Source organism: Apus apus, chromosome 4 (genome assembly GCF_020740795.1).
Source record: "Apus apus isolate bApuApu2 chromosome 4, bApuApu2.pri.cur, whole genome shotgun sequence".
In the NCBI taxonomy this organism is placed as follows: Eukaryota; Metazoa; Chordata; class Aves; order Apodiformes; family Apodidae; genus Apus; species Apus apus.
Window position 1 is genome coordinate 62,820,099 of NC_067285.1, and position 19,776 is coordinate 62,839,874.

At 36.7% G+C, this 19,776-nt stretch overlaps 1 protein-coding gene across 5 annotated transcripts in view; it reads right to left on the minus strand.

The window, feature by feature from the left end:
• The window catches only part of GSTCD (glutathione S-transferase C-terminal domain containing), a 64,467-nt gene that overhangs the window by 6,617 nt on the left and 38,074 nt on the right, over positions 1–19,776 (minus strand). For 3 of the 5 annotated variants that reach the window (XM_051618338.1, XM_051618340.1, XM_051618337.1), the window contains 5 exons: positions 8,962–9,077; positions 8,720–8,764; positions 8,190–8,318; positions 2,544–2,677; positions 941–971 (listed from right to left, as the gene is read on the minus strand). In XM_051618338.1, the coding sequence (XP_051474298.1) occupies positions 941–971; positions 2,544–2,677; positions 8,190–8,318; positions 8,720–8,764; positions 8,962–9,077 (455 nt within the window). The remainder of the gene's footprint in view (positions 1–940; positions 972–2,543; positions 2,678–8,189; positions 8,319–8,719; positions 8,765–8,961; positions 9,078–19,776) is intronic. The other 2 variants (XM_051618339.1, XM_051618341.1) reach the window with 2 other exon arrangements.

Consider the following 19,776-nt stretch of genomic DNA (forward strand, 5'->3'; position numbering starts at 1 on the left):
TATCTCTCTCTCATATATCTGTTACAAAGCATTATTCTGCATCTCCCAAATCATTTTTTTATTGCAAACACCAAAACCTTGTCTAGGATTTGGCATGTAATCTTAGCAAAGTTTCTATAAAATCTTGCTTCTCTCAAATAGAAACATTTTCTTTCCATGTCACATTAAGTGCATCTAATCTTCAAATTTCTGATCACTCATCACTAATTAGTTGAAACATACTAGACAAAGCTTAGCAGATCAGTAACAGTTCCCTGCTGTCCATCTCTCTGCTCTTGTCCTTTTTCACTCCTGTTACCAGTTATCTTCATCCTCTCAGACCAGCAAGTCTCACTGATTCTTTCTCCAAGTTTTCTCTCACACACTTGCCACCCAGACCCTGGCTCCACAGAGTCCAAACACATCTGAATATTTTAAAAATAATTTTCAATAACATTTTTAAACAGTATTTTATAAAATGCTTCCTGATGATCATAAGCTCTTCCTACTCACTAAGCTCCATCTTCTAGGCATAAACTAGATGGAGGAATCTAATGTTTATCAAAAAATAGTATCTATAAAAGCAATAATTTTACCTAAAACATGCTCAGACATTTCCAAAGTATAAACAGTTGTATTTTGGATGTAAACAAATTAGTATCCTGTAATTGTTAACAGATACAAGTTGAAGTACCTTTATAATGGCTCATTTATACATTATGATTAAAAATGTTGTTTTATGGAGAAACTATTTTATTTTATTGAAGAAAAAAGCCTTAAAAAATGGATGGGGGAGAGAAAGCAACATAATGACATCTGCAATACTAATTAACAGTTCACATAACACATGCTCCTGTGGGCAACTAAAACATAACCACTTGTATTTCATTTGATAAGAAGACCCAGTGAAACGCAGAAAACTGTGCATAACCCTTTCCCCTCCCCCAGTGCTTTTACATACCTTGTAAGACAAAATTTCTTTGAACTGATGACTGAAAAAAAAAAATAAAGCAATTCAATTCAACATCTAAAACAGCAGAGAAGGAAAATAGAAGCAATCATTACATATTCTGATCACATTTTAAACACAACAACAATATTCTACAAAAAAAGCAAAAAGAAAATCAGAAACCATTACAGTTCAGTTCACTAGAAAAGGAAAAGTGTATTTTTTTCAATTATATTATTCATAAAAATTCTCTCTTTAAATAATTAGAAATGCTAACACAGACTTACTGGTGTTTCCACATTGTCACATAAATACTATACATTTTATGTACACAAATATTTTTTGTATCACAGAAGGTGCCTCTGCGATGGAATGGAGTATGGAACGCAGGCAATATGAGGCTCTGGGCAGGCTATCATGTTTTTTGATCAAACAGAAACAAGTTTTCTAACAGAGTGAGCACTGCCAGTCTTCATGTTCTAGAAAACTAACTGGTCAAAAGTTAAACAGTATCTGATCAATTTTAAAATAAACAAACAGAGAAAGGTTATATGCCTGCTAATTTTTGGACGCTTAAAATTTTATTGCCTCTTCTTTAAGAATACTTACTGTTTCACAAGAAAAAACAAAAAGGGACTCCTATAAAGAGATGGAAGAATCAAATTGTCTATGAAAAGAGTGTTAAATTGAGAGTTTATCAAACCGACAAATTCTAATTACTTACTCTCCAAGCACTTCTGAGCACACTTCGATGTTACATAAAAATATGAAAATTATTAAACACATATGTATAAGGGTTTTTTTATATTTGTTGATTCCTTTTTAAGACACCATGTTTCAGTTTCTTATTTTCACAAATATATACCTAAGACAATGTTGTAATTCCTAGAAGAACTAAATCTGATTCATCTTGGACATCCAATATGCAAAGCTCAGCTTTATGAAAAAAACCCACAACCCTCCTTCCCAATCTAGTTGTGCCTCAGAAAGCTCTTAGCCTCTTATCTTTGGCCACTTCATGCTTACCTTTTACATTTTATTTATATCAAAGACATTAAAATTCTTGAGCCTAAGATAAGTATCTCCAACATGGCAGATTATGAGGAGACAAAATATCTACACAGTCCATTGAAAAGTACTAAAAATTTGAACTGAAATACAGGAGAGCTTATCTGCTTGGAAATAAATCAGAAGAGTTTCACAAGCAGTAAACTGTGGTATAAAGCAGATGCATTTCTTTCTGATTGCTTACATCTTTCTCCAACATTAAAATAGTTCTACAACAATATACAAGTTTTCTATTAACTTTGTGATTTCAAGGTAAAAGGTTTGCATATTACATAGATTCCCTCAAACTGTATCTACTATGTTGATGATGTAAAGTCTTCTGAATAGATAAATCCAGAGGAAAAAATAAACCAGGTATTACCAGTCTGTCTCACTCTCAGGATGGGTTTGCAAAGAGAAACAGGAGCAAACAGTTGCACTATAAATGTGAACTAATTTAGCCTAGACACCTACAATTATCTTCAACTGATTAGTTCTCTACTCTTTTAGTATTTTCTTCCTTCAGTAAGTTGATATTTTAAAGTTTATCGTGTTAGCCTTACTTTACCTTTGTGGATACTTAAACTTCATTGTGTTTTGAATGAAGCCGTAACAACAAGGGGAGATGACAAAGGCTGCTCCTGCCTTGATGCAGTGTTCGATTACCATGTCTGTTGCCACACCACATGCATGCAGAGCCACCTACAGTGTTAAAGACAAACAAAAAAACAAAAGGAACATGCAAATTCCTTATAGCAATATTCGACATACAATTCTGTTGCACTGACCAGCAAATCAAGGGAGGTTCTCCCCCCACCTCTACCCTCGTTAAGACCACATCTGGAGTATTATGTCCAGTTCTAGGCTCTCCAGTTCTAGGCTCTCCAGAGAGTCCAACCGAGGGCTACAAGGATGATTTAGGGACTGGAACATCTGTCACACAAGGAAAGGCTAAGAGACCTGGGGCTGCTTAGTCTTGAGAAGACTAAGAGAGGACTTTATTAATAACCTACAAATATCTGAAGGGTGGATATCAAGAATGGGCCAGTCTCTTATCAGTGGTGGGAAATGGCACCAAGTTGTAACACAGGAAGTTCCACCTGAACATGAAGAAAAACTTCTTTACTGTGAGGGTGACAGAACACTGGAACAGGCTGCCCAGAGAGGTTGTGGAATTTCTTTCTCTGGAGACTTTCAAGACCCATCTGGATGTGTTCCTTTGTGATCTGCCCTAGGTGTTCCTGCTGCAGCAGGGGATTGGACTTCATGATCTTCAGAGGTCCCTTACAACCCCTATGATTCTATGATTCTATTTTTTTAATTCACTGAGTTATTAAATATATGAGGAAGTTTTTTGCAGTAAAAGCTGTTATGCCAAAGGCCTGGGCCCTAATTCATCAGTTTTTCATTCCTCTTCTTATCTATGTTGAGGAAAATGTATGGCCTATTCCATGAACAAGGGAACGATCAACACTGAACAAGGGTCGCTCACCAAAAGCGCTCAAAAGAGCACTGCATTGTGATATGCAATCAATTAAAATTAAAAATAAAGCTACAGAAAAATATTAAAAATAAACCGTTTTTGTAAAACAACAAGGACTTGGAAATACAAATCACTATTTCAAAATAGGATTTCAACTTAGCAGTAACAGAAGAAACAGATATCCCTGAAAGTCACATTTAAAGGACAACATTTTAAGCATAAATTTTGATAATGTGATTGCAAGATATTGGGTAGAAACTTTAGAAAACACACTGGGGGAGGGGGAAGTATAAAAAACAACTTGCCCTTCTTTCTTTTTCTTTTCCTCCCTTTTCTTAGTGATGGGCACTCAAACTAAAACCAGAATGACTTTCAATCACAACACCTACCTGCAAGTATTGATGTGTTTGGGCAACACACAGGTTGTACCCAAATTCTTTATGCTCTGCTACAGAAAGGCCAGTTACAGCTGTACACAATACATTGCAAGGAAAGGCATTCAGCTCTCTCCTGTCAGTACCTGTGACAGCAAATGGGGCAGACAAAACGGAGGCACTACTTTCTCTGCCTTCTTACTTAGTAGATCAAAGAGTAGACCTGGTGCATACATATTGATCTATGTTTTCATTAAATTAAGGACATTTTTGAGGCATACTTTTAAATGTATGCAGTGGTGTGGATTTGTAAAACAGCATTGTTTTGTTTGCTTTTTGTTCACAGTAAATTTAAGAAAAAGGCTTAAAACTTCAAGGCTCAGATTTCAGGGTTCAAAGTTGTTTTTCAAGGTACAGCAATTGGAAGGCAAAAACTTTGCTCTCAGATATAGATTAAAATAAAGACTTTTTTGTTTGCAGACTGCTTGATGTAAGCTCAGCTGAGCATACCATTAATCATCAACTGAACTGTAACTGCATACAGATGGTTACAAATATTCTTGTCTCAAGCAGAACATTAAAAAATTAGTAAGAAAATAATTCCACAACGGAAGTTTTTGGCTCATCTGAATTTAACAAAAAACAAAAACAAGAACACTACCAAACTAGCTTACCATCAGAAATATATTTTTAATATTACAGCTATTGGATTATCATGGAATTATAGTTACTTTCCCATCTATCCAAGCAGAAAACCAAGACCTCTGATTTGCTTGCACGTTTGGAAAAGAGACTTTAAAAAAAGCAGTGGATAAACCCAGTATCTTTGCTGAGCCTGTATGAAGTGTTAAAATAACTGATTCCTTCTTTGGGTTTCTCAGAATCATTTTAGTGAAGCAAAAAAATCACAAAGTGAAAGACAAAGCTTTCTCAGGATATCCTATATATTAAACTCACTACCCAAAACAAAATAAAAAGTGAGAATTAATGTATATAATGCATTTGGTTCACAAATCCACACATCTGTAGACAGAGGAAAACAAAGTGGCCCCTGAAGAGAGCAAGAGCTAATACAATGTGAGGGCACTGCCCTTATTACTCCTCCAGTGCTGCAACTCCCCAGGGCACACAGCAAGGTGAGAGGAAAAGGTAAAAACTCAACACACTGAAAAATACACATCTCCAAGTCAAACCTTGAACTTGACAACTTGTTCTCCAAAAATAGCCGAGATACTACCACGAGTACTATGGAAGTATTAAAACCAACTAGGACCCTCTGGGTGTCAGCATGTAAATGAAAAGTGCATGTAAAAATTTGGAAAACTTTCTTTTAGATTGAAATTCTTTATTATGGTGGTTGTACATAATAAATTCACTTATTACGGCAGTTGTACTACAATATGTAATATTACAATGTAATAGTAAGCCTGTCATTCAAACAGACTGTTTCAGAACCTTGATCCATTCTTACCAACAATTCATAAGGGCAGAAATTTTATGTGGAGCAAAAGGGAAGAAGTTGACATTTTTTTCTTAATCTCCTTTTGAACTCCTGACAGGTAATGGATAAGAAAATAGCTAAGTAATTCAGATTTGATGTCAAGGTAACTAAAATGCATATAAACGTTTTAAATTAATATCAAAATATGACAGATGAAGACTTCTGTCCTGTTCATTTTCCTATAATACCTCTTTAAATGCCTAACACTATAACCAGTGAATTTATTATCATGTCTGCCCTCTCATTTACACTATATTGTTTTACTGAAAATGATGGAGTCATGCAATGAGTGAATAGCCTTACAAGCCTCAGAAGATGGTCTCAGAAATTATGCATTGCCAAACTTAGTACGTATCTATGTATTACAGCATTATATTGTCATTTTTGCATCAGACCAGTGTTTATGACATAGTCACAGAATCATTTAGGTTGGAAAAGATCTTTCAGATCACAGAATCCAATCACAAAACTAACACTGCAAAGTCCCACTAAATCATGTCCTTAAACGCTACAGCTACACGATACAAAGGCAGCTAAACAAAGTCAAAGAAACTGGAATCACAGGAATAGAAATGAAGAATTTTCAAGTTAATTTTTCTGACATACTTCAATGTTTTCTTTGTCAAAAAACTTAATAATATAAGAATATAACACTTTAAAATATTTTAATATACATTAGACCTAAAAATACAAAAATTAGGCATATAAATTTTTATATATATATAATTTTAAAAATTAAAACTCTCCACAGAGATATTTAACTTAGTATTACCTTACTATTAAAAATAGACCCAAACAAAATGAAGATGGGAACTCAAATGATCACAAAATTGGAGACTGATTTCACTAAAAAACTATTACACATTTCACATACAGAATTCAAAACATTATTCATGAATTCCTGGATTTTTGAAATAGATCTTTAGTTCATCTGCTTGAATTTATATGGCTATGCAGCACAGAAAATAAAGCTAGAGAACTGGAAATTTATATTGGGCTAAAATAATTTATCCTTTCCTCTTTCTCTCGCACTATATTTCTTTTCCTTTATTAAATAAACCAGCCAAACATTTAAACAGCACTGTCCATGTACCATAAACCTTCAACATTAAACATCCTAAGCTGCAGCCAAAAAAAGGCCCTTGGATGGATGATTTCAAGAACAGTCAGACTCACTCTGAAAGCTTGGGGCTTGCTGCAAAAGTTGATATTCTACTATGAGAAAAAAAACTCTGGAAGACAGGAATCTTTACAGAGTACAAAAGACTATGTCTTACCCTTCACTACGGCTACAGAATTCTGGAGAGGACATTCATTTACTTTTAGGGTCTAGCATGGATGCTTGAAATCAGTATTCAAATCATGTACTTCACTCCTTCAGTACTCGTATTCCTGCTTTGGTCCACTCATTTACAGTTACCTGGGAGTCAGAGTTTCACCTGCTGACTGCAACAGGAGTGCTCAGCATGAGTCCTACAAAACTGGAATAAGATTCTGCATTTATAAATATAGAATAATAGAATTTTTGGTTGGCAAAGACCTTGAAGATCATCAAGTCCAACCATTAACCTAACACTGCCAAGTCTACCTCTAAACCATGTCCCTGAACACAACATCTACACATCTATTAAATACCCCTTGAGATGGTGACTCAACCACTCCCCTGGCAGGCTGTTCAGTGCTTGACAACCCTTGTGAAGAAAATCTTTCCTAATATCCAATCTAAACCCTCCCTGGCACAACTTGAAGCAGTTTTCTCTCATGTATCATTTGTTTCTTGGTAGAAGAGGCCAACCCCCATCTCGCTACAACCTCCTTTCAGGTATTTGCAGAGAGTAATAAGGTCTCCCCTCAGCCTCCTTTTCTCCAAGCTAAACCACCCCAGTTCCCTCAGCTGCTCCTCATAAGGCTTGTTCCCCAGACCTTTCACCAGCTTCACTGCCCTTCCCTGGACTCGCTCCAGCACCTCCATATGCTTCTTGAAGTGAGGGACCCAAAAGTGAACACAGAAGTCAAGGTGTGACCTCACCAATGCTGAGCAAAGGGGGACAATCACTGTCCTACTCTCCTGCTGGCCACATTATTTCTGCTACAAACCAGGATGCTGTTGGCCTTCTAGCCCATCTGGGTACACTGCTGGCTCATATTCAGTTGACAGTTGACCAACACCCCCAGGTCCTTTTCCTCTGGGCAGCTTTCCAACCACTCTTCCCCAAGCCAGTAGCATTGCATGGGATTGTTGTAACCCAAGTGCAGGACTCTGCACTTAGCCTTTTTGAACCTCATAGAATTGACTTTGACCCATCAATCCAGGTCCCCCTGCAGAGTCTTTCTACCCTGAGGCAGGATCAACACACCTGCCCAGCTTGGTGTCATCTGCAAACTTACTGAGGGTGCACTTGATGCCCTCACCCAGATAATTTGTAAAGATATTGAAGAGAACTGGCCCAATACTGAATCCTGGGGAACAGTAGCAACAGTAGTCTTCTCTTCCCATCTGCAAAACCTTCTCCAGAGAATATCCACTAACGAATCACTGATTTTAAAACATGATTAAATGAAGAATATACCTCATTTTTTATTCAACATGGTCAGGCAGCACTCTTAGTTTTTTATTTGATTGGAACAGACACTTCTTTGTTCATTCGTGTAATACAAAAGTGATGCCAACTTGCAACAAATAATAAATACAAAACTAACTTAATAGAGGTTCCTGTAACAAGGGTGCTTGTCTTAACATCAAAAATACCAGTCTGCAAGGTCATATAAAATTCTGTTTTCTCAGCTATTTTAATTGTTTTAAGAATAATTAATCAGTCACTGAGGTTTTGAAGTGGAAAAGCTACAATGACTTACCCCTATTTTAAAAGTCCCATTAAAATAGTCCAAATTTGCTTGAATGAACCAAACGTTGTTTAAACCTAGTTCATCACTTCTGCCTTTAGCACGGATCAGAGACAACTCCTTATTTTCTATGAGCACCACCTAGATTTCATACACAGGAGAAAGGCAAGTAATAGCAAGATATCAAAGTACATCACCAACAAGCACAAATCTCTGTAGTTTAGTTGAGAAAACCTCTAAAATACTTATGGCAGAGCTTGAGATCTCCAGAATTATTAGCAGGAAAGCCAACAACAATGGAGGACATTTAATACTTGACAATTTCCATCAGCCTGCAAATATTTTCCTATAACTTTTGTTTTCTCAGGCAAGAACTGCACACATTTGGGATTATGCTAAAAATTTTTATACTTCAAATATAAATCCTCTATTGAGGATGGAACAATTGTGTCTTAATATTTATTCTCCCTACATGCACATTTTTATGATGATTAACAGAGACCCAAAGCTCATACTATCTATACGTTATGTTTAGAATTTACCTGACACAATGGCATCATGTGAGCAAGCACAATGCCAACGTGGCCCTGCAAAAACAAAAAACAAAATCTGAGTGACTGTTCAGTGTCCCTGTTGTTGATTCATTTCCCGATGAGCGACAAAACCTTTGAAAGAAGAATCTGTACTTTGGCTTTGCTTTGTGTCACTAACCACCTAGCACTGCCAAGATGAAAGCTGAAAGAAACTACATCACGCAAAAAAAAAAATAAAAATTATATATTACCCCTCCACTGCAGAAATCCACTATCACATCTCCAGGCTTAGCAAGCTTTGTCACCGCTGCTACCAAATTATTCAATTGTTGCTGCTTCCTCAGAGCCCGGTCTCTAGACATCTTTCCTGGAGATGACAGAGAAAATGCCTAAGCAGTGATAAGCAGTTGACAACCTGGATAACTGTAAATGGGTAACAGCAAAGCACTGCAAATTAAATTTATGGCCAACACTGAAAACTAGCTGGAACACTTCAGCATAGAAATCCACTTTGAGCCAAATTCACAAATACTTGGTAGAGCTTCCTCTATACCTTTAGCATATTTAAAACTTCATTTTCAAGCTGTTGCTATTAATGCATTGTTAGGAACAGACTTGTAGAAACTGGAAGCAATGTTAATATAAAATAATCAAATCAGCGTAAGCTCTAACCTGCTTGTATTCCAAACCTGTGAATCATGCCTAGAAACAGAGCTCAGACACATTCATAGTGAGGTTGCCAAAATAAATGCCTACTTACTAAATCTATATACTATGTTTAAGAATCTTGTTTTAGAAACTTATACTCTTCTGTCAATTTTCACTTTTCATAATATGAAGCCTCGTTTATTTCAACGACTGTAAGGAGGTACTTCTCAAAGCAAGTACTTCTGTGTAGCAAAGTCTGGCTTCCTATCACACAACCAGAAGTTGAAAAACTATTAATTTATGTCAGATGTGCCTGGTTCAGAGAACTTGCTTCACAGATAACGAATTTGTTTCATCAATGTTATTTTTTGCAAAGATGCATTTTGTCTCAGTGAGGCTAACAGATGGTGCTCATAGACCTATTTAATACTCCTTTTGTTTGTTCGGAAAGCAGAGTTTGACATAGATATTGACAGTTAAAATATTCATTAACTCATCTTTACAATAGTAAAAAGGGTACTGAAACAACTTTCTTGAATGTGTTTTCATGAAGGAGGTTAGGTGAACAAAGCAATCCTAATGTTCTCTAAAATACAAACACATTTCCTACTTGGAGCACCACATTATATTTGAGTATGGGCACTCTCCAATTTTTATTGAATTAATTACATTTTTCTATTAAAAATATATTTTCCTCAGTACTGAGGAGTAGTTTAGAATAAAATCCACAAATCAGTGAAGTTTCCTGGTTGATACAAAAGTTGCTCAATTCTCATCAACATAATAAATTACCGCATTTACTATACAGCTTATTGCTTAAATCTCTATTCTAAAATGCATTACTCTGTACAATATTTTATTGGAAATATCATTTCACTTTACAATAAAAAAACTCGTCAGATAACATTATCACATTGCTCTGGGCAGAATGAAAAAAAACCTCACTCTAAGATACTACATTCTATATTACCAGGGCAGAGAAAATAGAAAAAGCTGACAAGAGAAGGCAGAGGCAGTAGGGCAAGGTTCATTCTGCACAGTTATTGCACAATCATTTAAAAAAACAAAGTAATGACATTTACAAAAAAACATTCCTAAGTGACTGCACTGCATGTGATATTTTGAACTATTTACCTCTTAATGCAAATTAAGAGACTGAACACAACCTCCTCACTTATATCAGCTTTGTAAGTATAAACCAGTACCTTTTATAAAAATCAAACCACTGTTACGTTTCAAATATTTTGTTGCCTTTGTGAAAGTTACCATAAGGAAGACTGCCAGAAAATGAAACTTCCTAGTGGCAAAAATGTATACAAGGACTGTGGATATGAAATCTTAACCATATTACGTAAAATGATAAATACATTTTAAGGAATCATCTCTTTCACATAAGTAGATCCTTGGAAAAACCTCTTCTGAAAGACTATACTCGAAACCCTAATTCCTTGTGTGCCGAATCTCTACGTGAACTGCTCCATAGCTTGCCTTCAATTTTCATGCTTCCATTTCATAAGCTGATGTTCAAACATTTTCAACATCTACTCTAACTGGAGCCAATGAAAGATACACGCATTAAAGCACGTGCTGTCATGGTGTTTGACCTAGAAATTCAGCTACCATTTGTTAGGCAGACAAGGACTGTGATATTAAAGCCTAGAATATCCTATACCTAAAGAAACCATACAAGTATGTTCTCTGTGTACATACATGTGTATGTGTGTGTACATACATGCATACACAATCACAAAGGATGGCTTGAGTTCTAAAAGTAGTTCTTGTCCTGCACGTAGCTTTAACCTAATTGTGGCTACCTGAGCAACAAATGAAAAGAATCAGGAAATATAATTTACATTTGTCTGTTACATCCCCCATAACTGAAATACAGCTGTGGCAAGGGGAGCACAATTAACAGAAACTTTTTTCTGAATAAAACAGGCTACTACTTGGGTTTGTTTTCACCAACCAAAGGATCTTACTGCTTTTGTTTCATTTCAATTCTCCCCTAGAAAAGCACTTAACAAAATAGTTGTTGGTCTAAAACAAAAAATAAATTACCAGATGTCTTCCACTTTCTTGAAGGCAGGAAGAAACTGAGTCACCTTTGAATTCTTTTATCTAATAAGCAAATGTGCAGCCAAGTCCAGACTTCCTGACAGATACAGCTTCCTTAGCAGCCCAAGAGGAGCCATCCACGTACAATATCGACATCTGACTGTGATTACACAGCTGTAAGAAGTGTGACTGCAGCTCAGCTTGGTAAAGATGAGCTTGTTTTGAACAATCCAGTTTGGACACAGACAGCAACACTGCTACAACAGCTCTGTGATTACAGCAAGCTAACATTCCAAAAACTCACTCAGCTCATAGGCTGCCAAAACCAAAGCTACCAGCTTAAAATTAGCTTGGCTTATATCTATAAACTGCAGACACACTTATAACTGTGGTATGAGCCTACTCTTGTGATACTGCAGGTCCAGAACTAGTGGGTAGCAGCAAGCACAAATAGCAAGAAGGAAGCGGAGACATAACTCCTGAATGGTACTGGATAAAATCTCTAGTTCAGAAAAACACACAAAACAAAAAAACAGGCTTTCCAAAAGCATGATAAAAACATAAACAGAAGGGCATTTTTTACAGAATTCAGTGTGGACTTGCCTTTTGTGGCTGCCCTTCAAGGCAGCCAAAGCACACAATCTCTTTGCTAGAAATACAATGTCAGATGAAAGGCCAGCTCTGTTCTCCAAAAAGAGTCTGAAAGCAACAAAATTGGGCTCATAAGCTTTGGTGGCATAATTTACACTGCAACTAATTTTTATCAGTGGTTGGTTCTCACAAGCATTACCTTAAGAAAAAACAACACCACCAAAACAAAAACACCACATAAGAAACTTCAACCTGCACAAATTTTCCTCCTTTCTATTCAGCGAAAACAAGTAATTAAAGTAATTAAATTAAAGTTCATTCATGGCACAAAGTTGCAAGCTCCCTTGGTGGAAAGCCTTCCAAATCCAAGGCTTTCTGAGCTCAGGTAACCACCACAATTAATCTAATGGTATTTGTTGTAAATGTAACTTCTGTATCACTCACTTATATCCACTTTCAACTTCAATCTTCGTAATTATGAGAGGGACCAAGCAGAAAATGTTCTGATTCCTGCTTCTCAACAGGCATTAGCACAGATATTCTGAGCCATTTTACTGCACAACACTGAAATACAGACCACAGCTGACATGCTACAAATGGCACAAAAATCTGTGCAAGCAAATGCTCTTAGTTCTTTATCCAGCTTCTCTGTTCTTATTTTGCCTAAGGTTTTCCTGAGAGGTCTGGGATTTATTAATATCAAGTATAACTCCTGAAAAAAAGCCATCAAATGTGTATACTATGCAAAGTCAGCAAATAAATTTTAGAGTCATTAAAAATCAAAAAGTAAAATAACAGGTTTCATCAGCAAGAACAGATCGACTAGTATTCAGTCAACCTCCTGAGTACTAAATTAATAAGAAATACTTTTTAAAAATAGCCTATCATTTTTAAAAACTTCCTAAAAATTAGCTCTTCATGGTAACCAACAAAAAGGTGACATCCTCCCTTTACTATGTAGGCAATAAGTAGCATACATTCCCTTGAAAGAGTAAACCACGCTCAAATCAATAGATCTTTTTCTGCTCTACCTCTGTATTTTGAGCTCGGTAGCTAGAATTACAGAAATACAGTGAGCTGTGACATAGCCTTTAGAGAATGTTAGGTAAGACAGCTGGGCACATTACAGCAAACAGGCAATAATTTCAACTAAAACTTCTGTGTCTAAAAATACTACAGCTCACTTTGCTCTCAAGCCTCGTAATGGTAAAAAAATGCTAATTGTTGTCTTCAAGAACAATAGGAGAGGAGGTAGCTTGAAACTTAGTCCTACAAGGCAAAACCTTTAAGAACATGACCTTTTCCCATCATACACTGAAAGGCTCCCCTTTAATCCTATTCAACTTTGAAGTCATAACACATTACAACAGACCACACTGCTATCAAAACATACACTTAACACAGCATACATGCATTCTGCTATTCCATATAGCAGAATTGCATACTTCCTTTAGCACAAGTATCTTGTTAATCAGGTTTTCCATAAGCCTCAGCTAACTTTATCATGATAATTAGAGTCTACTTTTCATGGAAATTCAGGTAGAGGATATTTATTGCTATATTAATTTAATCTTAGTACAGCAAAAAGGCCCAGTAATTCTAGGGCAAAAGCCAGAGAGACAGACAGGTTTATTATTTTATACTAAGCTGAACACATTTTTTCTGAAGCAATACTTTTTTTCCTGGTAGTTCTTTACAATAATTATTTCTTAATACTCAGTTCATCTCTCCTTCACTTTGATATTGCTATCTCCTGCTATAGCATTTTCAGTACCTGTTGGGGGATGGTAGTTTGCTTCTTTGTTTTGGGGGTAGTTCTGAGTTGTTTGTGGGGTTTTTTTTCAATACAGCATTTGCCAGATTAATAAAGCTGTACAGTGGTTCCCATACAACTGCTAGAAAAAACAGAATTCAAACAGGTGAAGGATGCCAGCTCAGTTGACATCTATTTAGAAAGAAATATTCTTGTCAGAAACAGTAATACATTCTTATAAAGAACTCTGACAAATCTTGCAACAAAGACCATTAGCAAGGATAGTAACTTTGCTATGGTGCAGTGGTCACCTTGGTTACTTGAACAGTACTCTTCTTTGACTTCAGCTCCCTTAATTCAATTTGTGTGGGCCAGTGCTGACAGCTGAAAATATGCCCTCCTCTTGTCCAGCCCAGGGCTGCCACCTTACAGATGTCCCCTTTCACTGCACTGACCTGTCTCCCTTCAGCTCTCTCACAAGAAGGGAACCTTGTTTTCAGCCACATTTGTTTCCACTGAACGACCACACTACATGAGAGAGGAGAAACAGCAGGAGACAGGCCAGCCAATCTCACCATTATCTACAAGTATTGTCACAGTGAAGACCCAGTCGAACCACAGTCTGAAATACATACTACAGCAAAAGGCAAACTTGCCAAAAAGTTATGTGAGAGGCAAGTGTATTTCAGTTCTTCTCTCCCCTCTCATTCCACTTTCATAACGAAGGAGAGAGACAATTTTGATCGGTCAAATAGGATTATTATATTTTTTGAGCACTGTATGAATTCAATACGACAAATAGTGTTTGCAGCTTTTACATTTGGGTATAACTCAAAGTGGAGAACCCAGAAAAGAAAGTAAGACTGATGGGAGAAAAGTCTGACCACATCCTGTACTGGGACTTTACTATCTCCTAACGGATAGGAATCACTTAAAAGCAAAAAGTTACATTCCTCAGAGTGTGGTTTCAGCTTCAGGAATAAAGTAGGCTCCTACTCCACAGTAGTTGTAAAATAATTAACACCACAGCATGTCCCTAATTCATTTCTCATCCCAGTCTAGGTTGTAGAATGACACTAACTTTGGCCCTCCACTTGCCAAGCTCAGTATAAATTGTTTTTCTTTTGTCCAGCTCCCTTACTGTTGCATAGCTTTGCAAAATAATTCAGTCTGGCTGTTTCCATAGATGCTGGACAAAAAAGTGTTTGTCACTGGAAGTCTGCCTCTCAGTTAAGGAGTGCATTCTTTATAAATAAGTGCTTTAAGTCTAAGGGTCACAAACACGGAACTCCAACATGAATGCAGCAATCAAAGGCTGGCCTCTAACACAGAGTAGTTTTGAAAAATTATTTTGTGCATTTGATTTTACTAGTTTACATTAACATACAGGACAAAGTAATTTTGTTAGCAATCATCTTGCTTTTTCATTTGGAGAATTCTCTTTCTTTTGCTAAGAAAAATATTAAAGCAACACCTAAACCTGAAAAATAACTTTTGAGTCTGATCCAGACCAACACTAAAACAAATTATTTGACATATTAAAATTAAATTTTACAAGCTTATGAATATACTAAATAGACTGAGAAGCAAAGCGGAAAATACTCAAGAAAGGCAGAACCTGCTGAATTTGGTCATAAAAGTATTTCTTACAGTGTGGGATACTGAACCTGCTGAAGTTGACAGGGACAAAGAAAACATCAGTCAAGTAATATATTAAAAAAAGCTTCATTGTTTTTGTATTTTTCACTACATCAGTTCCCTTTCACAATCTAATACAATTTATGTGCACAATAGGTGCATTTTTCAAATCACCCTCATTGAAAAGTAAATGGAAACATTTACTTCAGAACAGATTCACAGAATTTTAAAGTAGGTATTATAAGTAGCATTTTGTTATACTGAGGAGATATTTCTGTGTTGTCCTAGCTGCAGCAACGTATGAAGACTAACAATCTAATTCACATTTTGGAAAGCCAGGAAAAAGAATCATCAGAAAAAAAGATTACACACCTTGAAGCATCACAATGTATCAAATCATTCTGCAGCTGAAGCTCTACACTGTAAATTATGTTTTGTTGTAGATAAAACTATAACAAACCTCAGTTTTTTCTGTTTCATTCCTCTGATCTTCTTGTCTTTCCAAAACATTCTTCCTAAGGCATATCCAAAAGGTAGCTTGCCAGCGTGGAAAGTATAAGCTTGTTGGCTCCGCATTCAGTCTCATAGAGTTGTAATGTGATAGACAGAAGGGGCAGAGATCTCCGAAGGCTGCTGGGAGAATGAAATGCTCAAGCCCTTTCAGGAGACGTATCTACAAGGTACAGCACAAGAAGATGGCAACTGTACTGGCTCTTTGAGCGGTAACAGCCTGACAGTGCAGTGTTAAACCCAAATTCCTTTGCCTCTACTACTATTTTGTCTGCTATTCCTTCATCTCCACTACTAGAGATCCACAGTTTGTTTCTCTGGAAGCCGCTACACTGCACCATATGAAATAGGTCTCACTCACTGCTCATTCGAGCACACCCTAGAGCTTTACTCCACATTTACATAGTATACACACACTTCGGCTTCCTCCTTGGCTTTCTCTAGGCACTGTGACACTGTCCCTGAAAGCAAAACAGCATTTTAGGACAGAACAGAATTGTTTTGCACTTACAAAAATGTTTGTAACAACTCTTGTAGGCTTTCTCATGCATATAGCCGCGCCTGAAGCCCCCAAAGTGTAAATCACTTCCTCTATTTAACCAGGTATAAACTCCTATGCAAAAATCAGACTAGAAGATAAGCTTTACCACTTGCATCACCAAGGGACAAGTTTAACCATTCTTTTCCCTAATTCTGGGTGTAATATTAAGACAATCCTAAGGTACAGAAGACAGCTTTTACAGCGAGTTGAAAAATGGCTCACAGAACAATTTTCAACAGAGTATGTAAGTAAAGCAGAATAGTATCTACGGTGAGTAATGACCTGCTTTGTAACTCTTCTACATAGATGACTCAAGACAATCTATCATTATTACTGTCCACACCTCACCTCCTTCCCTTTTTAAGCTCTCCCTCCGTTCAATCTTGGAGAATGAAAGTATCAGCTAAAGATAACACACTTCTATAGATCAGGTTGCAATGGAGAAAACCTCATTTCCTCTATTTTCACTATTAACATTTTATAAAATAACTTCTTTTACAATATAGCTGTTTGAAGCAGATAGAAAGATATCCTGCTGCCCAGAGTGCATTCTTATGAATAGAAATAACCAGCAGCTACATTTATCTAAACAGTTGAGAGGAAACCAGGGGGTTTTTTGTTTGTTTGTTTTACCCTGAGTGGATGTTTATCAAAACATATTCTGGAACTATGAGGTCTGGAAACACCCCAAATGCCTTTACTTCTTGGTGAAAGGGCATGTAAATGCTTACTTTCTAGAAGAGATAACAGGTACATATGCCAACTCTACAGCTTCTTATATTTCTAAAAGCACCAATCCCTATTACATGAAGAAAACTGCTATTAAGTTGGCTTGGCACAGAGTCTATTTTTCTTTTTTTCCTACCAGATCACTGAATATTTTAATTGTTTCTTGTGTTTCTTATCTTTTCCAGGTCACCACAACAATAATCAGATTTTCAGGAAAGTTGTGTTGCTTTAGGTTATTCTAGCTAATCTTTGAGGAGGATGTGACTAACAAATTGGTTGACAAATGACACCATTTGTTGCTCAGGCCTCATTACAGCTAAGAATACGCAGCTGCTCTGCACTTCGCAGTTCAAAATTCAGCAGTTTGCATTCTGCAAAGACCAGACTCTGCACACTTGCACATTCCTGCAAGTTGAAGAGAACAGCAATCACGAAGTTACTAATGTGCACACATGTAAAACAACAGCCTTAGCCACTGGGGTAGGAACAAAACAAAACAGATAAATAAAAGCCTATAAACTATGCTTCTGGGAGAAAGTATAACATGCACTTTCAGACAATAGATAAGGCCAGAAAAAAAACCCTCAGAGCATGCATTATTTTTTACTACATAAAGTCTTTTATAATCAAATGTGGTGATATTTTAGCTAAAGTAGAGGGAGTAGAAGAAGCAAAGGCTGCAATGCATGGTTTAAAATATATAGATATAGGGCAATAATAAAAGGGACAGGAAAGGCAACTGAACTCCTTAAGAACATTTAATGGGTTTTTTAAATAGGAGTCCCTCCTGATGTTACTAACCAATCTGCTCTTTATTAAGCCAAGCTTTGCAGAATAGCTTTACCACTTCAGGCATAAAATCCCCCTCATCTCACATATGCTATCTTGGTGTAGTCTAAAAAGGTCAGACAGCTACAAAAACTGACCTTTGACAACCTAAGCAGGATTTTGGTCTGCTTTTTTTTTTATTTTTGTATTAGAGGGCTACAAAAGTATAATTCACTTTTAAAAAATAAAGATCAACAGATGCCAGTACAAAGAAATGAAAATTAATGCTGGGCTTCCCTTGACTGCTACTACGTCCTACTTACAAAAGCTTTTGGGGTTTTTTCCAATTACTCATCTTCAAAATCCATCTTCTGAATGTTCAACAAAAAGCAATCCAGACACAAAGAGCTAACATCATTTTCACATATCTTATTTAGTATTTGCACTATTTTTTAATTTTCTTGTACCAGATTAAGCAGCCTCTATATGTACTCAAATTAATGAGTGTTATACACACGAGTATGTAGAAGTCAGTGTCATGCTCATCTTAGTTTTTCATTATTATAATATTACCAACAGCAATCTTCAGAAAAATCATGTATCAGCACCCCTCTCAAAACACTAAATGAGTTCAAAAACTCTGAGCTACTACATATTTAAGCTAACTAACAATGTCTCTTTATTTCTTCTTCTAATTCTGAAGTCTTTGAGATTCATGTTTTTAAGCTTTTTTTCATTATCCCAAAGATTAGGGAATAATTTTCTTTCAAAATGAAAGCAGTCAACATTATATATCATAATGAAATTTCAAGAAAGACATCAAACACAGTGTCATGACAGAACTAAGAGAAAAAAAATGATGTTGCATTTACCCTTCTTTTCCTCACATATCTTCATAATTTGCCTCTTCTGTACTCCTCTATTTTTTTCTCCTCCCCATCACTTCTTTAGGGTTGAGATACCACAAAAAGAAGTCAATGGGCTCAGAACTCATGAGCAATTGTAGGACCTCATAACTGACTCTACTGGACTACATGACCACCTGAGGTCCCTTCCAACCTGAATTATCTTATGATTCTGCAAGTGGGTATGTAACAGGTAATGAGTGCCAAACATCTTGCTCAAAGAACAGGTGTCAGAGCAAACATAGTAAGCAGACAGATTGTTAACAGCATCACAGTGTTGTTCCTTTACACATTCATCTCCTGTCTTCACCTTAACTCCTCTGTTGCTGCTACCTAAGCAGTCAGCCCTTTTGCCTTTATCTTCCTCTCCTTAGGTGCCCAAACCCATCTATCACTTACAGCAAAGTGTTTGAGTAAGATGTGATGAGAAAAGCCCAGCAACAGCCCCTTACAAAGGGAAAGATGATAAAACTTTTGTGTAAGAATAAAGAAAATATGCAACCTCTGCTGAGTAAAATGCGGAAAAAGGTTTCTAACCCCCATAGGAGTGCTTTTTTACCTATGCACAGTGTTATACCAAATCTCAGCAAGATCCAGGTTTATGAGGTAGGGACTGCTCACCTTCTGCAAAATTTCTTCAGATGAAGATGTCACTGCCTGACAACGAAAAGAAGAATCAAATGCTTTCTTTACCTCTGACAAGCCTAATACACTGATTGACAGCTACTGTTTTGCTGAAAAGCAGCATCAGCTTGCTCCTGTCGAATTCAGCACTCACCAAGGGCTAAGGGTGGCCATTCCTTGCAGAAAAAGGTGAGCTCCTTCCCCAGAAGGTACCAGGGATAGGCCCCTGTTGAGGTCAGAAGACCCTGTCATTCACACTCACAGCTGCTCAGCAGGATCTTGCCTCCAAGGGACCAATTTTGGG